Consider the following 21,758-nt stretch of genomic DNA (forward strand, 5'->3'; position numbering starts at 1 on the left):
CCATTAATATTACAAATATTATTGTTATTTTGTTCAAATTTGACTTTGGATTCTCACCTCATGTCACTTTCTGATTTATAATTAGATTAACTGACTTTAGTCAAGTCTTCCTCTTCTCACATACTTATCATTCCACCATCTATATATATGTTCCTTCACAATTAATTTGTATTACTTATTAGTCATGAACAACATTGGATATGTACAAGTTAGGAAAATCATAATATAAAATTAAAAAATGTCTACAGTTTACTTTTAGTATGATTGTTTTAAGTCAAAATTGTCCATCAAAACTCACATCTTGTATTACTTATTAGTCATGAACAACATTGGATATGTACAAGTTAGGAAAATCATAATATAAAATTAAAAAATGTCTACAGTTTACTTTTAGTATGATTGTTTTAAGTCAAAATTGTCCATCAAAACTCACATCTCTTTCTTTTTTCATCATATAGATTATTGAGAAATCAGAGGTAATATAAGAGTGTCGATCTCTTGTCTAAAGTAAAAATTATAAATCACATTCAATAAATCAATATATATATATATAAGACGATATTTTCAGTTACTGATATCAACCAAGATTATATTTGCTGAAAGAAAGCAGTGATACATTGTCTAATAGAATATAAAGATAAAAATAAAATAGAATATGACTTTAGTGAAAATAATTGCTCATGGTGGTTGCAAAATAAATGACCAGGGACTCATTCATATGTGGCTGAAAGTGGATTGACTTACTTTATTGAAAGTCTTCCTCTTCCCACTTGCCATTCCACCACTTATAACAGTGGCCTGAAAATTATTTTGTAGGACTCATTAGTCATAAATCAGATTGGATATGGACATGTTAGGAAAATCATATAATTTTTAAAAATAAAAAATAAAATAACAAAATTGTCTACCGTTTTCTTTTGAGTAGGCAAAAAAATATTTGTGACATTAATCTACCATTGATCTTTGTCTTTTATAATGATTACAGCATAAGCACAATTAAGGAAAAATTAAGAATGAATAACACGGTGACTTATTGTACGTTATATTCAATAATCAACTTAGTTTGAATGATTGAGAACTCACTTCTCAATGAAGTAATAGAAGTGTGCACGATGAATTTAGATAATATCCTGGTAGTAATCAAATGACAGATATGAAAACTCTCAACTTGTTTAAATACACGAAAAATTGAATGTTTTTATATCTATTTATTGAGTAGGGTACCACATATTGATTGGTACCGCTAACTATTGTAGACTTTTGCATTGGAGTTAGATATGTAAATATATCTTGTCACATTTAATAAATCCCAAAAAATTAAGAAAACCTATAAATAAAAGAAGTTGAATAGTTCAACTACCTGGGCATTGCTCAAGGACCAAAAAAAGGTAATAATAAATGGATCACTTAATTTAGACCTCAATCGCATGCGGCTGAAAGTGGATTGATTTGTATAAAGTTTTCCAGGATGATACATGTTAAGAAAATCATTACAAAAAAAAATAAAAAAGTGGACCTCTCACTCCAAGTAAATCCACGTATACATGTTAAGAGAATCATTACAAAAATAAATAAATAAATAAAAAATAAAAAATTGTCTAGCAGTTCACAACTTAAATTCATTGTATTCTAGTAAAAGAAGATGATTTTTTTTTTTTCCTATTGTCCATCAATAGTAGTGAATAATATTCTTGTCTGTCAATCGAGAGAAATTATTAGTCCACCAAGTGTCAAATAGATCAGGACTATTTAATAATTTATCGTAAATCGATTGGGCCTTTACATTGGACTAGGCTTATAGCTTGTTTCGTAATTATTTTTACATATGTATATATTGCACTTTAATTTTTTGGGAAAAAAAATAATAAATCCATTCACATGCGGGCTAGAATTGGATTGACAAGCAGCCTCACCATCACAATTAGTAATTTTGATAAATTACACTCACACTCTCTTAGATTTGAGTTAAAAACAAATAATTAGGACGACACTTTTTAAATAATGATACCCTAAGTTTGATAAATTAAACAATGACACTCAAAATTATGGTAAAAAGTATTTTCTTACCTTTGACTTATTTAAATTATGAACTTGCACCTTCTCAAAGCATTTTAATTTTATTCATCTAATATTTATTTATTATTTTTTTTTTTCCTAATTGGGACTCACATACACTACCTCCAAGGTTTGAACCCCTGACCTCTCTTTGAGAAGTAGGAACCTTGTACCGCTAGGCCACAGTTTTTCAGCTTAATTCCGCATACAAATGTTGCCTAGTGTTGATTGGATTGATAGCTAACTGTCACGAGCCTAAGATTTGGCGCAGCGGCACGGCCCGTGCTGCACCAAGGCATTGTTTCAGCTCGCGCAAGCGCCCTGGTCAGCCACCACGACCTGCCCTCCCAAGGATACATGCTGATTGGTTTCGACCTGCCTTGGTCTCATCAGGGGAACGGCTCCAGCTCCCGACCAGTTTGTGCAGGGATGGCCAACTCCCTTCTTCATAGTCAAGTCCACGACTAGCGACAAGCACCTCGAACTGAACCAAGTCAACTTGCCTGAACTCTGAAGAAGTACCATCCTATGCTCCTGCACGCCCCTTCTCTGGAACCATTCTCAGTCAAACTCTACTCTTTGCTAATCAGCATGCATGTCTTCCATCCTCCAAGCGTTTTAGGAATCACTTCATGACACAGCGGTGAAAATACAAATGTAGCCTAATGTGAACAAAATTTGTCCTCTTTTGTAAAATAGAAAGTTGAATGTTGAAATACACCAAAACATAACATCATAAGATAAATAATATATATATATATATATATATATATATTCAGGAGTAAGCCACGGAGTGAATAAATAAAGTGTCACCCGTGGAGGACCTAGCTATATCACCACCAATCAATAAGCTGTGTATTTATCCAATCACGGTATCTGAGTTACCTAGCCAGCAAGTCCATCCAGGTGATGCTATCACTGCTCTTGGCAGTTGCAAAGAAGATGCCCATTGGTGTAAGTCATCCTCTATTATTATGAAATTTATGACTTTTTCCAATTGATGAATCGGCTAGAGGGACCACCTAGCTATATTCCCCACCAACGAAAATTTGGTTCTCTCGCTTCTTGCGCATTGACAACCCCGAGAGGATTGCTAGGCTTGTTACCAATTTTGATGATGTTACTTTGGGGATGCACTCAATTACATTCAATTCCCCGGGTACTATATTTTATAGAGCGAATAAAGCCGCCACCGCCATCAGTAGGGAGCTTCTGGCCGTGATCAAGGAGAAGAAGGACATTCACTTTACTATTTTTTATTTTTCTTTTCATAAACAAGTAAAAATAAGTGAAATTTCACCATTTTAACAATGAAATTTACAATTGAAAGCGAAGAAATTTCACACTAGGCATAGAATTACGCAATTATATTACAGATATTATTGTTATTTTGTCCAAACGTGACTTTGAATTCTCATTCTATCTCACTTTGTGATTTATATGGTTTAAGAGGATAGTAGCCCATGGTCACCTTTTAATTATATTATGTTTTTGGTGGTGTAAATGGGTTTGGTTGTGTCATTGGATGAGACCAGACTCCCTTTCAAAGTTTCATCACAAGTTGGATTAAACTTATTATATAATCAAATTCAATTTGCATCTAAACTTTTTAAATTTGAATTGATAAATTATACAAACTTTTCTTATGATTTGAAAAATTATTCGGACTTTTCCTAAAAATGAAACTAACAAATACGAACCTCCCTTCTGTTAAGGTTAATGCGAGTCAATGATAAATTTTGCTGATATCATGTACTAAATAAATTAAAATTCAATATTACCTTTCGTCCATCTCCTCTCTCACACATACAGAAGAGGTACTACAGTCATTTACCATAACAATTTGAGGGTATTTCGGTAAATTAGACAAAAATGTTAGTACATTTGATGGTTATCACCATAGTTAGTAAAATACGGTATGGAAAAAATACGGATACGGAAACGTGAGTATAATTCGATATTTTTTTAAAAATTCGTTCAAAAAAAACAAAAACCTAAAAACACGAATACGGATGCGTACGTGTATAATACGTTATATGCACTAACAATTCGGGACAAAAAAATTCGACTATACACATATTATTATTTTCTTATATATCATATATTTGTAAGGACAATGAAGAATATGTAACAAATAATAAAATAAATATATTACAATTAAGCACTATCACAATAATCAAAACAGAAATAAACTATCTAAATATAATTAATCAATATCCATAGGTCCATAACATGATCAATTCATCACAAAATTAATGAAAAAAAATTCTAATTCAATTAATCAACTATGTTGCCTAAATTAAAAATAAAATGCAACTGCTTGAACCTCTAAGGGTACTTTTGAATAAATTTCAATACCTCTGCATTTTGCCCCAGATAAATGTGATTTGATTATTGAAATAACTCCATGATAGTTAGAGTTTTGTTCAACATGATCCCAAAATGCATCCCTTTTTTTTTTTTTTTTTTCATCTTTCCTTGGTAACCTATATATTTATAATAAATGCATAAGTATATGGTGTGATACTTGTGAAAATATCTTTATACTTTACTAAAACATCTAGTGAATGTGGTGATTTATAAACTTCCAAAATAATAATAATGATAATAGTAATAAAGATACTAACAAAATTTAAAATATCTCAAAACAAAACAAAAAATTTATAAATGTTTACAAATATCAATAAAAATCTATAATTATTCAAAATTATAGTGTTCCACAAGGTGTGTGTGTGTGTGTTTTATTACTTTGTGATAGTAGAACAACTGAGCGGTTACAGCCTTTCTTTAGATTGCATAACAAATAGTATTATTTTGATTGCGTGAAGGAAAAAGGCTATATCAAACAAAAGACGGTAGTTTGAGTTAAGAATATGTGTTTGAGAAAAATACATCATTAGAAACGAGAACAAAATAAAAAAACAATTAGATTACCCTAAAGTATAAATACGAATTAAACGGGACAACCAAAACGAATAAACGCATTACATATTGATGATGGAAAAAAAAATCCGCGTATTTTACGATATCTTTCAACTTGAATTGACAAACGGAAGTATTTTTTCAAAATTCATACGTACACGTTTAGTTTACGTATCATACGCGAATTTACTAACTAGGATTGTCATTAGGAAGAGAGGTCTGTATAGGTTAGTTTCATTTTTAGGAGAGGCTTGAGTAATTTTTCAAACCACAGGTAGTCCCTATAATTATGACAAATCATAAGAGAAATCCATGTAATTTATCCAATTTGAATTAAATAAAATAATTCAAAAATTAAATTATGCTCAAATCATATTAAATTAAACATTTGAAAGGAGTAAACCCTTTAAAGTTAGATATTATTGTACAATAGTAAATAAATCAAACATGAAAAAGAAAAAAAATTATATATAACACTAGTTATGAAAGAAAAGAAATGATAGTATTTATTTATGTTCGAATAAAGTATAAAGAAAATAATAATAATAATAATAGTCTTTGTGTTTGGAAAAGATAGAGGAGAGAAAAGAAATGAAATGACAATAACTAAATTACTATCGCATCCTTTTATAAGATGTGACTCAAATGTCATAACAAGTTTATTCTTCGGGATAATTTCGCTGACACTCCCTCAAGTTTGGCCAAATATCACTCTCAAACATCTTTTGAAAATAATTATCACTTAGGTCCATTTTACCTTTTCCGTTACGGTTTCGGTTAATAACATAAGAAAAGACAACTTTGCCCTTATTTTTTAATCTCAATTTATTCCAAAATATCATCGTACTCAAATCACTCTTATACCTCTCATTATCTTACTCACCCGCCCATACACGCACCCTTTCTTTCTCTCTCCTATAATACATTATTGGCTGCATCTCGATTTTCAGATCAACACCCTCTCTTCTCTTTTCTCTACAGATCAACACTGCCATGAAACCCTAGATCCATAGTTCCAGAGTCCATCCGCATACATCATCGATCAAACCCAAATACCTTCCATCCAACTTCGTATCGATGAAGGCCTTTTTAGAGACGTTTCTTCATCGATCAAGCCTATGTTGTGAACAGAGGCAAGGAAGATGTTGTCAATAAAGGCTAGGACATTGTTTGATGTTATAATTAAATCTTCTTTCTAAATTATTCAATTCCTGACTAACACTATACAAATATTTTTCTAAGTTTCTGCCAAACCCATTAACGATTTCACCCTTTTCATAACCATCTTGTCAATTTTTAGTTTCAAATCGGGTTTTTTAGGATTACTTCCATGAACCCAAGAAGGTGAAATTATGTGAATTGAGGAACCTAAACTCAGTGGCATTCTTGCACTTCTTTAATTGGTTCTCTCTGGCCCTGTTCTTGCCATGGAAGTTTCTCTCTCAAAGAAATGGGCGCTCATAAATTCGGATAATACATGTGGGGTTTCTTACTTCTAAAATAAGCTCCAATCTGGGTGGTGCTTTACTTGGATTCTTGAATGGGGTTACAAGGTCATTCGTGTGAAGTCAAAAGAGGTTTTGGTTTTAAGGATTACAAAGCAGTATTTTGGAATTGAATGGTTATGGTACACATATATATTATATATGTGAATGGGTATCTTTGGATATTTTTATTCCTTTGCTCACCACTGTAAGACAATATTTGTATTGATAAAAAGAATTATACACAACAACTAGGTATAGTTAATAATGGCAAATGCAAAAGCATAATCTATCAATAATATCACAATATTTTGCATGAAAAAAAAAAAAAAAAAAAAAAAAAAAAAAACTGTCAATTAAGCCATCGGCCTTTTTCACGAGTTTTTGCTAGATTAGGGTTAATTTTTTTTTCCTAGTTGATTAGGGTTAATTAACCCTAATTAGGTTATTTAAAGGGTTAATTGATCCCGATTTTTTTTTCCTGGATTAGGGTTAATTAACCATAATTTTCAATCTGTTTATTGGATTTTTTTTTCCTGGATTGGGATGCTTTCAGATTTATATGTAATGACTTTATTGTGATTTTTTTTTCACATTTATGGGCTTTAGCAATCACAAGTTTAAAAATAAATTTGTAATTACATGTTAAAAATATTATTACAATTCACTTGCATTTTTACACTTCAAATCAGCAATTACAAAGAAATTACCAATTACACAACAACATTTTTACTCTTCAATTACGCTAACGAGGTCTACTTTTTTATTATTTTAAAGCTAATGAGGTTACTTTCCTTAATTAATTCTAATGAAACAATAAAGGAAAAAATGTCAAATTCCAAAAAAAAAAAAAAATTAATAAGGGTAAAAATGTCAATTTAATAGTTAAACTACACTTAATTTAGTCAAATCGAAGTCAAAGGGTAAATATGTCTTTTATATGAAAAAAGCTGTCTGACACCTCTGAAAAGTACCATTTGTAATGATCCACTCCACCACATGGTACGATATTGTCCACTTTGGGTCTGAACCTGTACGGTTTTGCTCTTAGGTTTTATCCCAAAAGGCCTCATACCAATTAAAGTGACACACCTACATATAAACATTTCACCTTTCCTTTTTTCAGGCGATATGGGATTGTGCACCCGTAACTCACCAATGTGGTAACTTGTCAGTGTCTCACACCCGCCTACAAGGTCATTACAATTCACCCCCCTTGGAGACCCGAAGTTTTTAAATGATGAAAGTATAATTGGAATTGAAGGGATAACTCTTCAAATCTCCACTTTCTTTTCTTTTCAAATCATTTAATCCGAACACTACCTTTTTTTTCTTTTCAAATCCCTTCTAATCATTCAATTCAAATAAAACCTATAAGTCTTTCTCCATATATTAGTGAAAGTTGCTCCTATTGCAACGTTACGATCAAAGGAATAAAATAAAAATTGTCTCTCGTATATCTTAGCCGGTGTAAAAAGTATTAATTATGTTCAATAAATAACAAACATTAAGTAAATAAATAAATGATACTACTTTAAAATTTTCACCTATTTGAGCCCATGCTCAACAGACAAAAGATTGTACATAATAAAAAGATCATACATAATAAACAAATCACATAACTGGGCTAAAGTCATTGAGAATAAATGCACAGGACCCATTCACGTGTGGCTAGAATTAAATTGACCGACTTTAGCCAAGTCTTCCTCTTCTCACATACTTATCATCTATTTGTGTCTATATAGGGCCCTCACAATTAATTTTATTATTTATTAGGCATGAATAACATTGGTTATGTACAAGTTAGAAAAATCATAATATAAAATAAATAAAAATGTCTACAGTTTACTTTTAGCATGATTGTTTTTAGTCAAAATTATCCATCAATATTCAATAATCACCTCGACTGAACTCACTCTTACTTTTTTAATCATAAAGATTTTTGAGAAATCAAAGGTAATAAAAGAGTGTCATCTCTTGTTTAAGGCAAAAATTGTAAATCACATCCAATAAATCAATATATATAAATAAATAAACCGAAGACATTCAATGATTCATCTACTCGGCCCTTGCAAGTCTCTCGCGATTGCTGAAGGATGAAAAGATCATTATTATTGGTGATGAGATGAAAGAGTTGTTTGTGCTTTCAAAATGCAAAAAAAAAAAATATATATATATATATATATATATATATGCTAGTACTACTTTCTTTTTTTCAAGTTCCAATTTATCATTCTAGATATACTAGTACTACTTTCTTTTTTTCAAGTTCCAATTTATCATTCACAAATTTGACTTTAGAGATAATAAAAGTGTGCATGTTGAATTTGGAAAAAGTCTAGAATATCTCGTGTAGCAACCAAACATGAAAACTCTCAATTTGCTCAAATACACAAAAAATTGAATGTTTCTATATTGTTTATTGAATAGGGTACCACATATTGATTGGTACCATTAAATATTGTAAACTTTTGCATGGGAGCTCGATATGTAAATATATCTTGTCACATTTAATAAATCACAAAATATTAAAAAACCTATAAATAAAAGACGTTGAATAGGTCAACTACCCTGGGCATTGCAAGTCTTTCACACTTGCTCAAGGACCAAAAAAAGGTTATAATCAATGGACCACTTAATTTAGACCTCATTGGCCTGTGGCTGGAATTGGATTAACTTGTATGCTTCATAATGCAGAAAAAGTTTGGTGGCACTAGCAAGTTAAATATCATTAAGTGTTTATTTAATTAAGTATGTTTGATAATATAAATTTATATCATTTTAAATAATAAACATTACTTAAAATAAAATAAAACTTTAATTAAGAAAGACATCACTTATCACTAAAAATATTGAATGGAGAAAAAAAATGGTCAAAATTATCCATCAATATTCAATAACCACTAGTCTTAATCTCAATTAGCATTGCTTCCTTTCTTGATCAAATGGATTATTGAGAAATCAAATCTTCAAAGGGGGTAATAGAAGTGTGCCATATCTTGTCTAAGGTTAAAACAGTAAATCATATCCAATAAATCGAGATATATATATATATATACACACACATATAAACAAATAGGTAGAAGACGTTCTAGGCTAGAGCACTACACTATACTACACTACACAACACTTCTCCGGCCCTAAATAATTTACGTACTCCGCCCTTGCCCGTCGCTATTGGTGCTCAAGAAAATTTGCAAGGAAGCTGCATGATGTCCATTTTTAAAATTTTTATTTCTAAATTTCCAAACGTAATAAATAATTACAATTATTCACAGTCTGAAACTAAAAAAATAGAAATAAAAAAATTAAAAGATTGCATTTGAAGCTTATATGTCTATAGCAAACATGGCTTACAATATTTTGGCGAGGCTAGAGAAGCAGTACTATTTGCTTTGTCTATGTTCTTTTGATATTTGGTCTGATAAATCCGATCTTTATACTTTGTAGTCTTTTATCATCATTAATATTTTGATTTTAGAAATTCTCTAATAATATTTTAAATAGATGATTGGATTAATGTGTGCGTATGTTAGTAATATAATATATATTATGTGTAATGGCTTATGTAATGTTCATGGGTGTTGGAGCTTACGCAATTGAACTTTGGTTGTGAAGTTGCAAGAAAGGGCAATATGCTTATCTTTTAGCACATGTTATGCAGGAAATACATTATTATTATTATTATTATTATTATTATTATTGTTATTTATCAACGAGAAATCAAGGTTATGTAGTTGATACTTTACATCTCAAAAAAAGAAAAGTTGAGCCGGATTGTGGGCAATGCTAATAGCAGCCTTGTTGTTACAATACAACTTCATTAACTCACGAATATGATAACTAACAAAGTATGATTTCTACATGTAAAAACATGAGTTCCCTTTGTTCTTCAATCGTGAAATTGGGAATTTTGAGTTTGATTTATGGTTTAAAATTTAAATTAATGGCAGTTGCAGTTATATTTGTCATAATTCTGTCCCTAGCCAAACACTATGAACTCTAGATATAACATCCGAAGAATCTAAACTCATTCTCATCATGATATTTATATTTAGACTCTGTTTGTTTGAATGTAAAATATTTTTAATTTTTAGATATATATATATATATATATATATATATATATATATATTGTAAATATTTTATGACTATATATATATATATATATATTAAACTCTAACAATAATAACTTACCCATCAATTTTCTAGCCTAGCCCCGCCCTATATAATATACATAAATTTTAAAATTATTTTTACATATATATAAAAATTTGTATATCATGTCCCCCTAAAAATATTAACTTTCCAAAATTCTCTTTTAACTTTTTCCTTTTTTTCCTCATTTACTCTAAGTTTCTTTAATTTCCTTTTAAAAAAAAGGTCAAATTTTTCTTATTATGTAAACCCTCACTAGTGAAAACTTAAGTATTGTTCTTTTTCTTCTCTTATTACTTCTTTGGTTTTTTTCCTTCTTCGGTTTTTTTTTTTTAAAACAAACGGAGCCTAGTTCAGCCCAAAAAGCCACAAGTCAAGATTTCAACCCATGATAGTTGCCCATGACACAGTGCTCTTAGATTCCTCTATTAAAAATAAAATTAAATAAATAAAATTAACAATAAAATAAAATAAATCAAATTAACAATAAAATTAAAAATGTGAAGAAATGTTTTAGACCAAAAGGATTGAAAATTAGTCAAACTAAAATCAAATATATAGAGCCTAAATTTAATAAAGAATCGGGTGATAATATAATGACAATACTTTAAAACCAAAAGATTATTCAAAACTACCTATATAGAATCAATATTACAAAAGGATGAAATGATAAATAGTGATATTACTAGTAGTATGGGAAAAAAAAACAAGAACAATACATTCATGTAAGAGAATGAAAATGTTAGCACCCATTGATCAGAAAATTAGAAAGAGTAAGACTTAGATGGTTTGAACATACATCGGTTTGAACATACATCGGACACCTAGAGATACCCAGTCAAACAAGGAAAGCTAGTTGTAATAGAATGTAAGAGACGAAGAGGTCGACCAAAACTAACACGGGACAAGATTATTAGAAATGACTTTAAAACATTTTTTTTTTTTTTTTTTGATAAGTTAGAAATGACTTTAAAACATTAGTAGTAGATGAAATGGCATGTAATAAGAAATATTGGAGAGAGAGAATTTACTTGACCGACCCATTCATATGAAATTAGGACAAGCATAATGATCATAAGTATCCTAATAATAACAGTAAAAAAGGAAATAAGAAAGCAAATCCAACTGAAAATAAATAAAGTTCAAAGACCTGCTGATGTAGCAATGTAGCAAATTTTCTTTTTTGAGAGGTTCAAAGAAACACGCACATATCCACAATATTACCTTTAGAAAGACTCGAATTGTCAACCTCCCTTTTGGGAAGGAGAGATCATACCATACGGACTAATGACCAGATGGATCAAGCGAAAAATAGACGGCAGTTGAGATCAATCAATCAAGTAATTTGACAACACCTCAAAAGTCCCCAAAACTTCACTGTTTAATACCCAAATTAAGCAGATTTGACCTGCTAAAGAACTAAATAAATACATAATGAGGCAAAAAGCAGTCAGAAAATTGAACCTATATGCACTACATCTAGAGTTCTAAACTGCAAATAAATTACAGGAAATTAACAAGAAGAGAATAACTCTAAACATCTTGCAAGCTTTGCACACAATTGAGTTGAATATCTTACTGCACCATGATTCATCACAAATTATTCAGCTACAGCATCTGCACACAATTTTTCATACAAGCGATACATCAGTGTAGATTTTGAGGTCTGGGGCTCTCTCTCAAGGGCAGCAATGACATCCTTAATAGAGATACTGCGGGAGATCCTAGGTTGAGGCATAGCAACTTGATTCCTTCCGAATTTTCTACTCAGACCTATAGAAAGCAAAAGCGGGCTAAAATCAGAACGAACTCAACAAGGCACGTACAGCTATGGATCATATCTAGGAAGTTAAGTACACCGAAGGCCCCATTTGATTCATTAGAAAAGTACAAGATTTAGCCAAGAGTGTCCACGATGTCATCCAAGGAGGCAATAGCAACTAAAAATACTTTTACATAATCTTAAGATTGAAACACTTGCATGCTATATTGCTACATCGACCATGCACATCAGCATATGTCCAGGAAAGTGGCATGTAGCAGAAGTGAAAGGAAGCCATATTCTAGATAACTAGAGAATTTATCAACACGTGAGTAGCAATAGCGGAAAGACATCATGGCTGGAATTTTCTAGAAGCATCACTCAGAAGCCTCGTTCCAATTAGTAGCTAGTAGGGGCTGGCTACCCATCAATCAAGGGGCAAGTGTTCTGACAAATCAAAAGATCTTTTATCTCACAAAGAACCAGTAGAGCAATGATACTTGTACCAATCTATATTGTTCATAGAATTCGGAGGTTATATAAGATATCATGGCACACAAAAATGTGTAAACCAGGCTGTTTTATACACATTGGCAATGCGTTTGTATTTGAACCATTTCTTTTCTTAATACTTCCTCCTTTTTCTTCCATATACTTCCACATATTATTTAAGTTTTAATTAAAAAAATAATAATCTTTTGAGGTGTGGTGGGGTGAGGTGAGAGTGCTAAAGGCCAAGAGAGGCATTCAATTCCACATATTATTGAAGTTTTAATCAAAAAAAAAATTCTTTTGTGTGGTGGGGAGAGGTGACAGTGTTAAAGGCCAAGAGACATTCAAACCCCTTAACGATTCTAACACCAGCTTTTAAAACTCAAAACCTTCTTCATAATTTGTTCCAATTATGATGGAGTTCGAATTTTTCTTGTATCTGATTCCATAAAATGACGAACTTCATAATTATGTTGATCTTTTACATTGCCTCTGATACAAAAAGTAATTGGGTCGTTACCTAGTATAGTCCCCATTAGTCGAGGGTGTCGGGAAGGGCAGACTAGGTACAAACCTAACATTTCGTATTACTTCGTTCAATTTTGGTGAATTTTATTAACTTCCAAGTCCCATAATTACAAAGATAAGAAATGAGAACCAAAATAAGTAGTTCTCCTCCCAAAAGGGAGGGAAACACTGTACAATACAGAATCTAAGACAAAAATACATCATTCAGAAAGGAAATAAAAAACACAAGACGGTACGATTCAGGGGCCGCAAACCACCCCACCCCCCCCCGGTGGGGGGCCCCCCCAAAAAAAAAACCTAGAAGGCATGAAAAGGATGGGGGTTCACACCACCCCAGGTTCAAATAGTAGTGTGTAAGATGGTTATATAGTGTTCTTCAATGTACCAAAATAAATGGAGGACCTATTCCTCCCAACAAAAAGAAAAGGAAAGAAAACTACTTTATCAGGGATTGTTGAAGGATATGTCCGTCAGCTTATCACAACCATTTCCCGTTTATATGGATTAATATATTAATGGTGGAATAATGATTCAGGATGTTAAAACGATCAGTTGATCACCAACCCATAAATTACTACATTTTTCGCAGGTTTCTCAACATTCTAGCATTAAAAAACCAGCAAGTACTGGTTCAACCATCTAATCAACAGCACATTATGACATCAAAATAAAACTATTTAACAAAGAAATAAAGAAATTTGATTTTAAACAAGTCCATGCAACAATCTTTCAACAAAAGAAAAGGTGGAGGTTTAAGTGAATAACTCTTGCGTGAATGTATGGATGTACACAAGAAAGCATGTCCATTCCAATGTGTCAATACATTTCGCCCCTTAAATTGGCAGCTGAACCAGCCATAACAAGGGCCAGTTTAAAGTTCACATAGCACTAACCCAAAAAAAAAAAAAAATTGAATAAAGACAAAAGGATTAGCAAGGTGATATTTTGCACTTATAAAAAGGAGTAGAGTGCAGAACACATTTCTCAAAGTGCGAATATGGATTGTAAACAATTATGACCGAGAAAAAAAATGGATGATAACTGTATACACAAGGAATGATATGAGTTAACCTTTTGGAGCAATTGATTTTAACTTTAGATCAATTGGGTGCATTTTATTATATATCTACAAATGATGTAGCAAGTAACAATTCACCCTTGCGAATGCAGCAAGTATTTGATACAATGATACATGCAGGAAACTACCACTATCATTTGTCCCTTTGTATGTTTAATGATGTATACTTCTTTATTTCTTTTTAAATAGAAAATTTGTTAATAAATCATATAAATTGATAATAAGTCATAAGGTTCAGATTTATAACTATTGCAGCCAATTTATACCCTAATATATTTTGACACGCGAAACTGAAGTAAAATGTACAGATAAACACTACGGGCAGTTCCTTGATATAGCAGTTGTGGTATATAAAATTAGAATTAGATAGCATCTCATTCTAACATTAGAATTAGACCAATGATACTGGAGATCATACTCACCAGATGTGGCCACAGTAGCTGAATGCACCCTTTTTTCTGCTTCTAGATTATCATTTCCATTTCTTCCTGAGGTTGATAAAGGTTTGTGGCTCACATCCTTACCTGGCTGAGAACCAGATGCCGCATCAGTTCCACCTTCACGTTTCTGCCGCGCCTGCTCAGCCATCAGCTGCCATTTTGACAGCATGTCATCTCCTCCTACAGCAACTCGGGCAGCAACATTTGCTGCTGTGGTCCTCATTTTGTCATCCTCCTCTTTGTTACCCTGCATATGTAAGAAATTTTGTAAGGATATGAATTTCATTTCCCAGTTTAGTGGTAAACGAAAAATGTCCAGAAATCAATCATCACTATTACCTTAAATGATTTTACACGGCCTTCATCCTTCTCCTTATCGTCATCAACTTCAGGATCACCTTCAGGCTGCATTAATTTAAAAAATTAAAAATTTCAATGAATACATATCCAAAAAGGCACAGAAACCTTAATATTTAACATCAAGTTCACTCGCTTCGTTGAGTTTTTGGAGCTTTTCAGCGTCAGACTGTTTTTTCTCCCATTCTTCCCTGGCTTTCCTGTTCATTATCATGATTTGTTCCCGAACATCTGAGGTGATAACAATCCGATGCCTAGGCTTCTCAATATCAACCCGCTACAAAACAATTCCTTTGTTTTTTAAGAACAGAAAAAGAAAATCCTCTGCAAACAGACTACAGAGAAAGGAATGAAAGAGGGTCAACTGACCTGTTTTGACAGTCTGATCAGGCTACTTATCAGTCCACGCATTCTTTCCTCCACACACTGATCATTTAGTTGTGTAAGAACAGTGTAACAGATAATAATAGAAAAGCATGAAGTAACAAAAATCTCACCAATGACAAGCATCGTTCCACATCATTGCTAATACTCTTTACACCATATTTTGTTACTGCCAGACAAACACAAATCCTAGATGTCAATCTAAGTGAAATTGCTTTTACCTCCTGCAACAAAATGCATATATTCACAGGGTTTAAATATATGACAGAAGAAAGCTTTAACTGATTTCTGTCAATTTTTTCTGAAGGGGTAAGTTCTGCAAAATCAGCTTTTCCTCCTCTTCTTGCACAACCCTTCGAGATGCTTCTGAAACTCGACTGTCCTCCTTGGGCCCAGAAAGAAGTTGTTCTTCTTCTTCCTATTTTTTAATAAAAGAACAGCAAAACCATTGTGAGCTCCTCACTAAAAGTCTGTCCACTATTTACATAATAAGTATATGCATCTTAACAAGATAGAATATATGACGAAAAATAACCATACCCTGAGATTAACTCCACTGACAGCAGTGACATCATTGAGTTGCTCAATGCTTTGATCCAAAGAGACCCCACCAGATAATTTTTGCTTCTTGCTGTAGGATATCCCAAAAATGTGTGCCAAATTATTTATAGAACAAATATAAGGTTGATGAGAAACAAAATCAAGTTGCTTTAACCAATAAAATATAATCTAAATGTTTTAGAATTCAATAGGTCACATCACCTTGACAAAGGAGGTGAAGAACTAAGTGCTTCAAGAGGTTTCTTCTGGCCAACATGAGGCTTTTTGAGATGTGTTTTCACATTACTTCCAGGCCCAAGTGGAGAGGTTGCAGAAGGGAACCGAGAGGTTAACTGATGAAAAATAAAAGTAACAAGTAAACTAATCAGTAACAGTGAATAAAGAAATTACAACAAATCTTAAACAAGTACCTCATCAAGCACAAATGACTACAACATTCAGTAGACAAGAAAGTAAGTCTTTAATAGTAATAGGAAGATAAATTGCAAAATGGGAAGAGAAGACCTTGAGAAAAAAATAAAATAAAAATAATAATAAATAATAAATAAAGAAGAGGAAGAAGAAGACAGAAAAGAAATCCATGAGAAGATGAAATGCAGGATGGGAAGAGAAGAGAGAGAGAGAGAGAGTAGAAAAGAAACAATTATATAGAGAAAGACAAGAAGGCAAACACATGAGAACTGGCAATCCCTCTTTTTGCTAAGAAATCCATGTTTACGTTCACTAAGCTGGAGTCCAGTATCTAAAACAACCCAAAGCTTTTGAAAGGTTTATAACGACCACCAATTAATGATAATATCTCCATGCCCTTGGGCGGTTCTAATGAGCCACTGAATCATCGTTTGTATGCATCTTCCCCACAAATGTTACAATGTCCATTTTGGAAGTCTATCTTAACCTGCTGACACTCAGCAAGAAAACAAATAGGTTACATTGCATCTCTACGTCATTCACCTATTCAGGAAGAAAAAAAATATGTCACCCACCAATACCAAGAGCTCAGGACATCCCAGTGGACAACCACTGGTATCTAATGGAAAAACTCCACAACAGAATTAGGGTGCTCTTTAGGGAAATGGAATATGTTTTTTTTATGAATTTTCAATTCATGCATAATAACCTCACGTATTAAAAGAACAGGGTAGAATAGATGACTCAGACAAAATTACCGAGATATCAGGGTCCACCTGGGTTGTAATGGAATATGACATTTATCTTAAACCTGCTGACACTGAGCAAGCAAGCAAATAGGCAACATGCATCTCTATGTAACCCACCAATACCAAGAGCTCAGGACATCCTAGTGGACGACCATTGGTATCTAATGGAAGATGGAAAAACTCCACGGCAGAGCTAGCGTGCTCTTAAGGGAAAGGAAGATGTTTTATTATGAATTTTCAATTCATGCATCAGAACCTCACATATTAAAAGAACAGAGTAGAATAGATGACTAAGACAAAATTACCAAGATATTAGTGTCCACCTGGGTTGTAATGGATGATGACACTGAATTTGATGGCACCATACTTGTAGATGTTGAGAACTCCATCCTAGAGGACTGCATCTCAAAATTTCCATCCTTCGAAGTTCCTAGAATTGCATTTCCCTGTTCTACCTGTGCAGAAGAAATAGCAGACAACCCCTGCTGCATAGACAACTGGGATTGCTGTTGCTCGTTCGCATGATTAACTGGTTCCTGTTTTACATAAGTCATCGATGATGAAGCACTATTTTTCTGCTCTTTACCGCTTGATGATTGCCAATGCATTGAATTCTGTTGCAATGTTGAATTATTTGTCAAGTGAGAAAGAGTTCCGCCATGCACTCTTTTCGGTTCACTGAAAGAATTTTTTCTCTCAAATTTAGGCACACTCATTACATTCACGGTCTGAGTTACTGTTCCTAACTGAGTTGCACCCATGCTTTGATGAACTGGAACTTGCCTAATTTGTGAATCATGAGGCTGCTGTTTGAGGGATGTTGTCGAGGCATTAACATTTGCTCCAGAAAATGGGTGATAATTACCACCAGTATTTCCAAACATGGGAAAAGAAGACTGGGGGAAGTGCAACTGCTGTTGTTGCAGATTGATAAGCCCTTGTATTTGGATTGCTCGCTCCCTTTCTTGATTTAGTGTACTCAAACTGGAAGAAGACATTTGACTTACTTGCATTCCATGTGAATCTGATTGACGTTCCACCTCCCGGGGTTTTTGAGCATTATTATCCATCGATGCATTACTTGAATCAATCTTCAATTGCGCTGCCAAAGAAGCAATATGAGAAGTGATACCCTTCCGATGAACTTGCGCGAATGATTGGGGATCAGGGAGCTGTTTGGCACTTATAGATGGCATTTTCAGATTATGCTGTTGCGCTGAAGTTTGAGACTGTAATGAAATTTGGTTGGGTTCAGTGTGTGAGTTTCGAGCAGCCTGTATCCAAGCTTGGTTTTAGCATTAATCTGCAATCAAATTAAAGGGTTTTAGGAGTATAATAGTTACATCAAAACATTTTCTATTTACCTGAGCTTGCAATTTAAACACTGCCATTTTAAGCATCTGGTCTCCAACAAGATTCCGCATGAGCCTAACAAATCCATCTTTTGAGATTTCACTTTTCTGAAAATAGGAAAATTTTCACCAAGTGGATGAGAATAATACAAATATGTCATTTTATAAAATAAAAGCATTGCAATTGGTAAAGAAATCCATGTGCGAAACCTGCCTTCAATTTATAATAAAGAGTTTGAAGTTGCATGGCTTTGTCTTTATCGAGTTGGGGTTGTATCACTGGTAGCAACTGGGCAAATGGCACTTGCTTGCTACGATTTGTCGGGTTAATTGCCTGCTCTGGTGTCATTGACTGTTGATTACCCATCTTCTGTAATTTTGGGTATTGAGATTCACTCTCCAGATTCTGTGTTCGTTCTGGCTCTAGGGCATGGCTAGGATTCTGTTCCGATGTCTGCATGCCCACTATTTGAGGAAAATGAACAGTACTTTGTTCAGCTTTGGCTTGCTGTCGCTGACAATCATCTTGCGATTGTTTCTGTTGCAAAGGGAGGCAATTCAGTTCCTGTGTGGTATTGATTTGTTGTTGCTGATTCTCAGAAACAGATCCAGGTTGCTTTAGCTCCATTTCAGACGAATGTTGGTCTTGTTGCTCTGAACCCTTCAGATATTCACTTTGAAAATTGGCCTTACTATCTAGGCTGGACGGTTGCCACTGTGAAAACAACTGACTGGAAGTGTGACTGTTTCCTTGAGATGAAACTGCTGCTTTTAAAATTAACAAATTATGACTAATCAAGAAGTTGAGCGGGACACATGAAAAATTTATTTAAAAAAAAAAAAAAACCATATAAGAAAGTCAAAGACATAGAATTGCAAATATCGAGGCACAGAGGCATCCACGGTACTTGGCAGGGCTTAAGTTTTGAATCTTCAAATGGAACTTTGAAATGTTATCGCATGAGGGACAAACAAAATTAGAGATACAATAATCATAGGAGAATAATAAATAAACTGCCATTTTATGCAATATCCTACTCAACATAACAGAAAGAAGAATCAGAGTAAAAGAAAAGTGTTTTCATAATGCTTTGTTAGTCATTAATATATACTATGTATGTGTATCAAGAGCAGCAAGCCTAAAAACAATTTACTTCCCAGCCACTCCCAGAATTTTCGAACTCAAATCATGCAATCATTCAGTGCCTTTAAAATGAAATCATAATCCTTACCTAAGTTCCCGGTCAAAATAATCATTATTGAACTTTATGGGCTCAGTCCTCAGGTAAATTTGAATCCAATGATAACTGTAAAATCAACACGTAACATGTTCATTCACCTGATTCAACCTACATGTGCTTCAGCAGCATCCCACACCTCACTCAACTCAGTGCATAAACCTTTCAAGCAGTATACCCTTATTACATACTCAGCTACACATTTGGGCTCTAAGAACAAGAAGAAAAATAAGAAGAAGGAAAATGTCACGGCCTCTACTTTTTCAAACAGCAAATTGACATCAAAAGAATGCTAACTGGCATAAACAACTTGGTCTGTAAAAGTAATTAGCTGCTAACAATAAACTTCTAGTATCCACGCAGAATTCGGTATCCATCGGCATTTGTAAAACACAAACAATGGTGAATGCTCAAACCAGAGTTTATAATTCTCACTCAGCTCCTAAATTAACCAATGAATACTGTAACTTGCATCCTTAGCTTTGTATTATGTATAAAGACCATCCTTTTTTTTTCAATTTTCAAAAGAAGACATTGAATCAATAGAATGCAGACAAAACAAACCCAATATATTTCTCCATTAACAATCTATTCGATACCCCAATGATTAATTATCCCCTTAAAGGGCTAATTTTACTAAGATTTCCTCAACTTTTCTTTTTTTATTTTTTCTTTTTTCTCGGATGATTTGTGCACACAATCACACTGAGGGGAATACTCCAAAGGTCTTACCGGCTGAGCCGCCTGTGCGGGATGGATTTCATCAACTTCTTAATACATTCATACTCATTCTTGAACGAATGCACATTGATTGATAAACATATAGACTCAATTTTTGGTGGTGGGTTAAAGGAAAGCATAACTCAAGAATTGGAAACAAAGCCAAAGCTTGTAGAGATGCATACTCACCACCACCGTCTGAGGGTTGAGAAGTGGAGGTGTGGCCCTCAATGTCCCTGTTTAAAGCAGCAGTGAACGCCTTCACATCCGCCCCAGAATGCATAGTTTCGTCCTGTAAACGTATCAGATGATAACAACTTAGATTTTATCATCCCAACAATTCCCCTTTTTTTACAAATCCAATAAATTTCAGCCACACACACACACACATATATATATATTTATATTTTATATATAACAAATATGTGATCATATTCAAACATGTATTGTGCAATAAGAGAGAGTGAGAGTTAGAGAGAGAAACGTAACCTCGTCCTCTTCAAGAAGCTTCATAATGGAAGGGTCCATCGCAATCTCCCTGAAAATGAGATAGACGTGTGTATATATATATATGTGTGTATGTATGTATATGTATGCGCGCACCGTTTATCGATCAGTTGCGTTTCCGGTGAATCCCTCAACTTTAGAGAGGGGAGAGAAACAAGAAATCGGGAGGTTAACGACGAAAAGGAGTGTAAAAGTGAGAAATACGGCAAAAGAATTGAAATATTATTTTTATAAAGCTCAAGAGTGAATGAATATTTGTCACTCGCCCATTTTCGGTGTTCGTCCCATTAATTTTTTTTACGTACTTTTTCATTTTTTTTCTTAGTTATACGATCAGTCTAGATGTTTTTTTTTTTTTTTTTTTTTTTTTTTTTTTTAAGTAAAGTGCATCAAAAAAAAAAAAAGAACACCGTGCTATTTATTAAATCCCTATATATTTTAAAATTTTGGAATAAATTGCCCCAATTCATCAATTTTGATCAGATTTTTAAAAAAAATTCCAAATAGCCCTAACAGAATTTTAGGTATTTCTTTTTTTTGTGATAAATAAAAAAAGTAAT

General features: G+C 33.1%; 1 protein-coding gene across 7 annotated transcripts; it reads right to left on the reverse strand.

The window, feature by feature from the left end:
* Nucleotides 1-11,963: 11,963 nt before the first annotated feature.
* On the reverse strand, nt 11,964-21,476 carry LOC132274008 (transcription initiation factor TFIID subunit 4b-like). Of its 7 annotated transcripts, none has more exons than XM_059775146.1 (14): nt 21,181-21,476; nt 20,881-20,983; nt 18,948-19,495; nt 18,746-18,841; nt 17,687-18,655; nt 16,423-16,553; nt 16,201-16,291; nt 15,943-16,078; nt 15,774-15,829; nt 15,646-15,702; nt 15,413-15,553; nt 15,259-15,324; nt 14,902-15,166; nt 11,964-12,392 (listed from the first exon to the last, which is right to left on the reverse strand). In XM_059775146.1, exons 1-14 carry the CDS (start codon nt 21,217-21,219, stop codon nt 12,220-12,222), a joined length of 2,871 nt encoding a protein of 956 aa, XP_059631129.1. In that variant the 5' UTR covers nt 21,220-21,476; the 3' UTR covers nt 11,964-12,219. The 7 variants fall into 7 exon arrangements, with proteins under 7 accessions (XP_059631129.1, XP_059631128.1, XP_059631130.1 ...); XM_059775145.1 differs by having other exon boundaries at nt 18,948-19,498; XM_059775147.1 differs by having other exon boundaries at nt 17,705-18,655; nt 18,948-19,501.
* Between the last annotated feature and the right edge of the window lie 282 nt (nt 21,477-21,758).

This window comes from Cornus florida, unplaced genomic scaffold, assembly GCF_030987335.1.
Source record: "Cornus florida cultivar Cherokee Brave unplaced genomic scaffold, ASM3098733v1 CherokeeBrave_3.0.0_Hap2_Chr09, whole genome shotgun sequence".
In the NCBI taxonomy this organism is placed as follows: Eukaryota; Viridiplantae; Streptophyta; class Magnoliopsida; order Cornales; family Cornaceae; genus Cornus; species Cornus florida.

Coding starts and splice junctions, on each gene's coding strand:
- LOC132274008 (XM_059775144.1), bottom strand. CDS start 21,219: ATGGACCCTTCCATTATGAAGCTTCTTGAAGAGGACGAG. Junction 18,656..18,745: donor TGTTTAAATTGCAAGCTCAG/GTAAATAGAAAA, acceptor GCTTGGATACAG/GCTGCTCGAAACTCACACAC. Junction 16,292..16,422: donor TCTTCACCTCCTTTGTCAAG/GTGATGTGACCT, acceptor GATATCCTACAG/CAAGAAGCAAAAATTATCTG.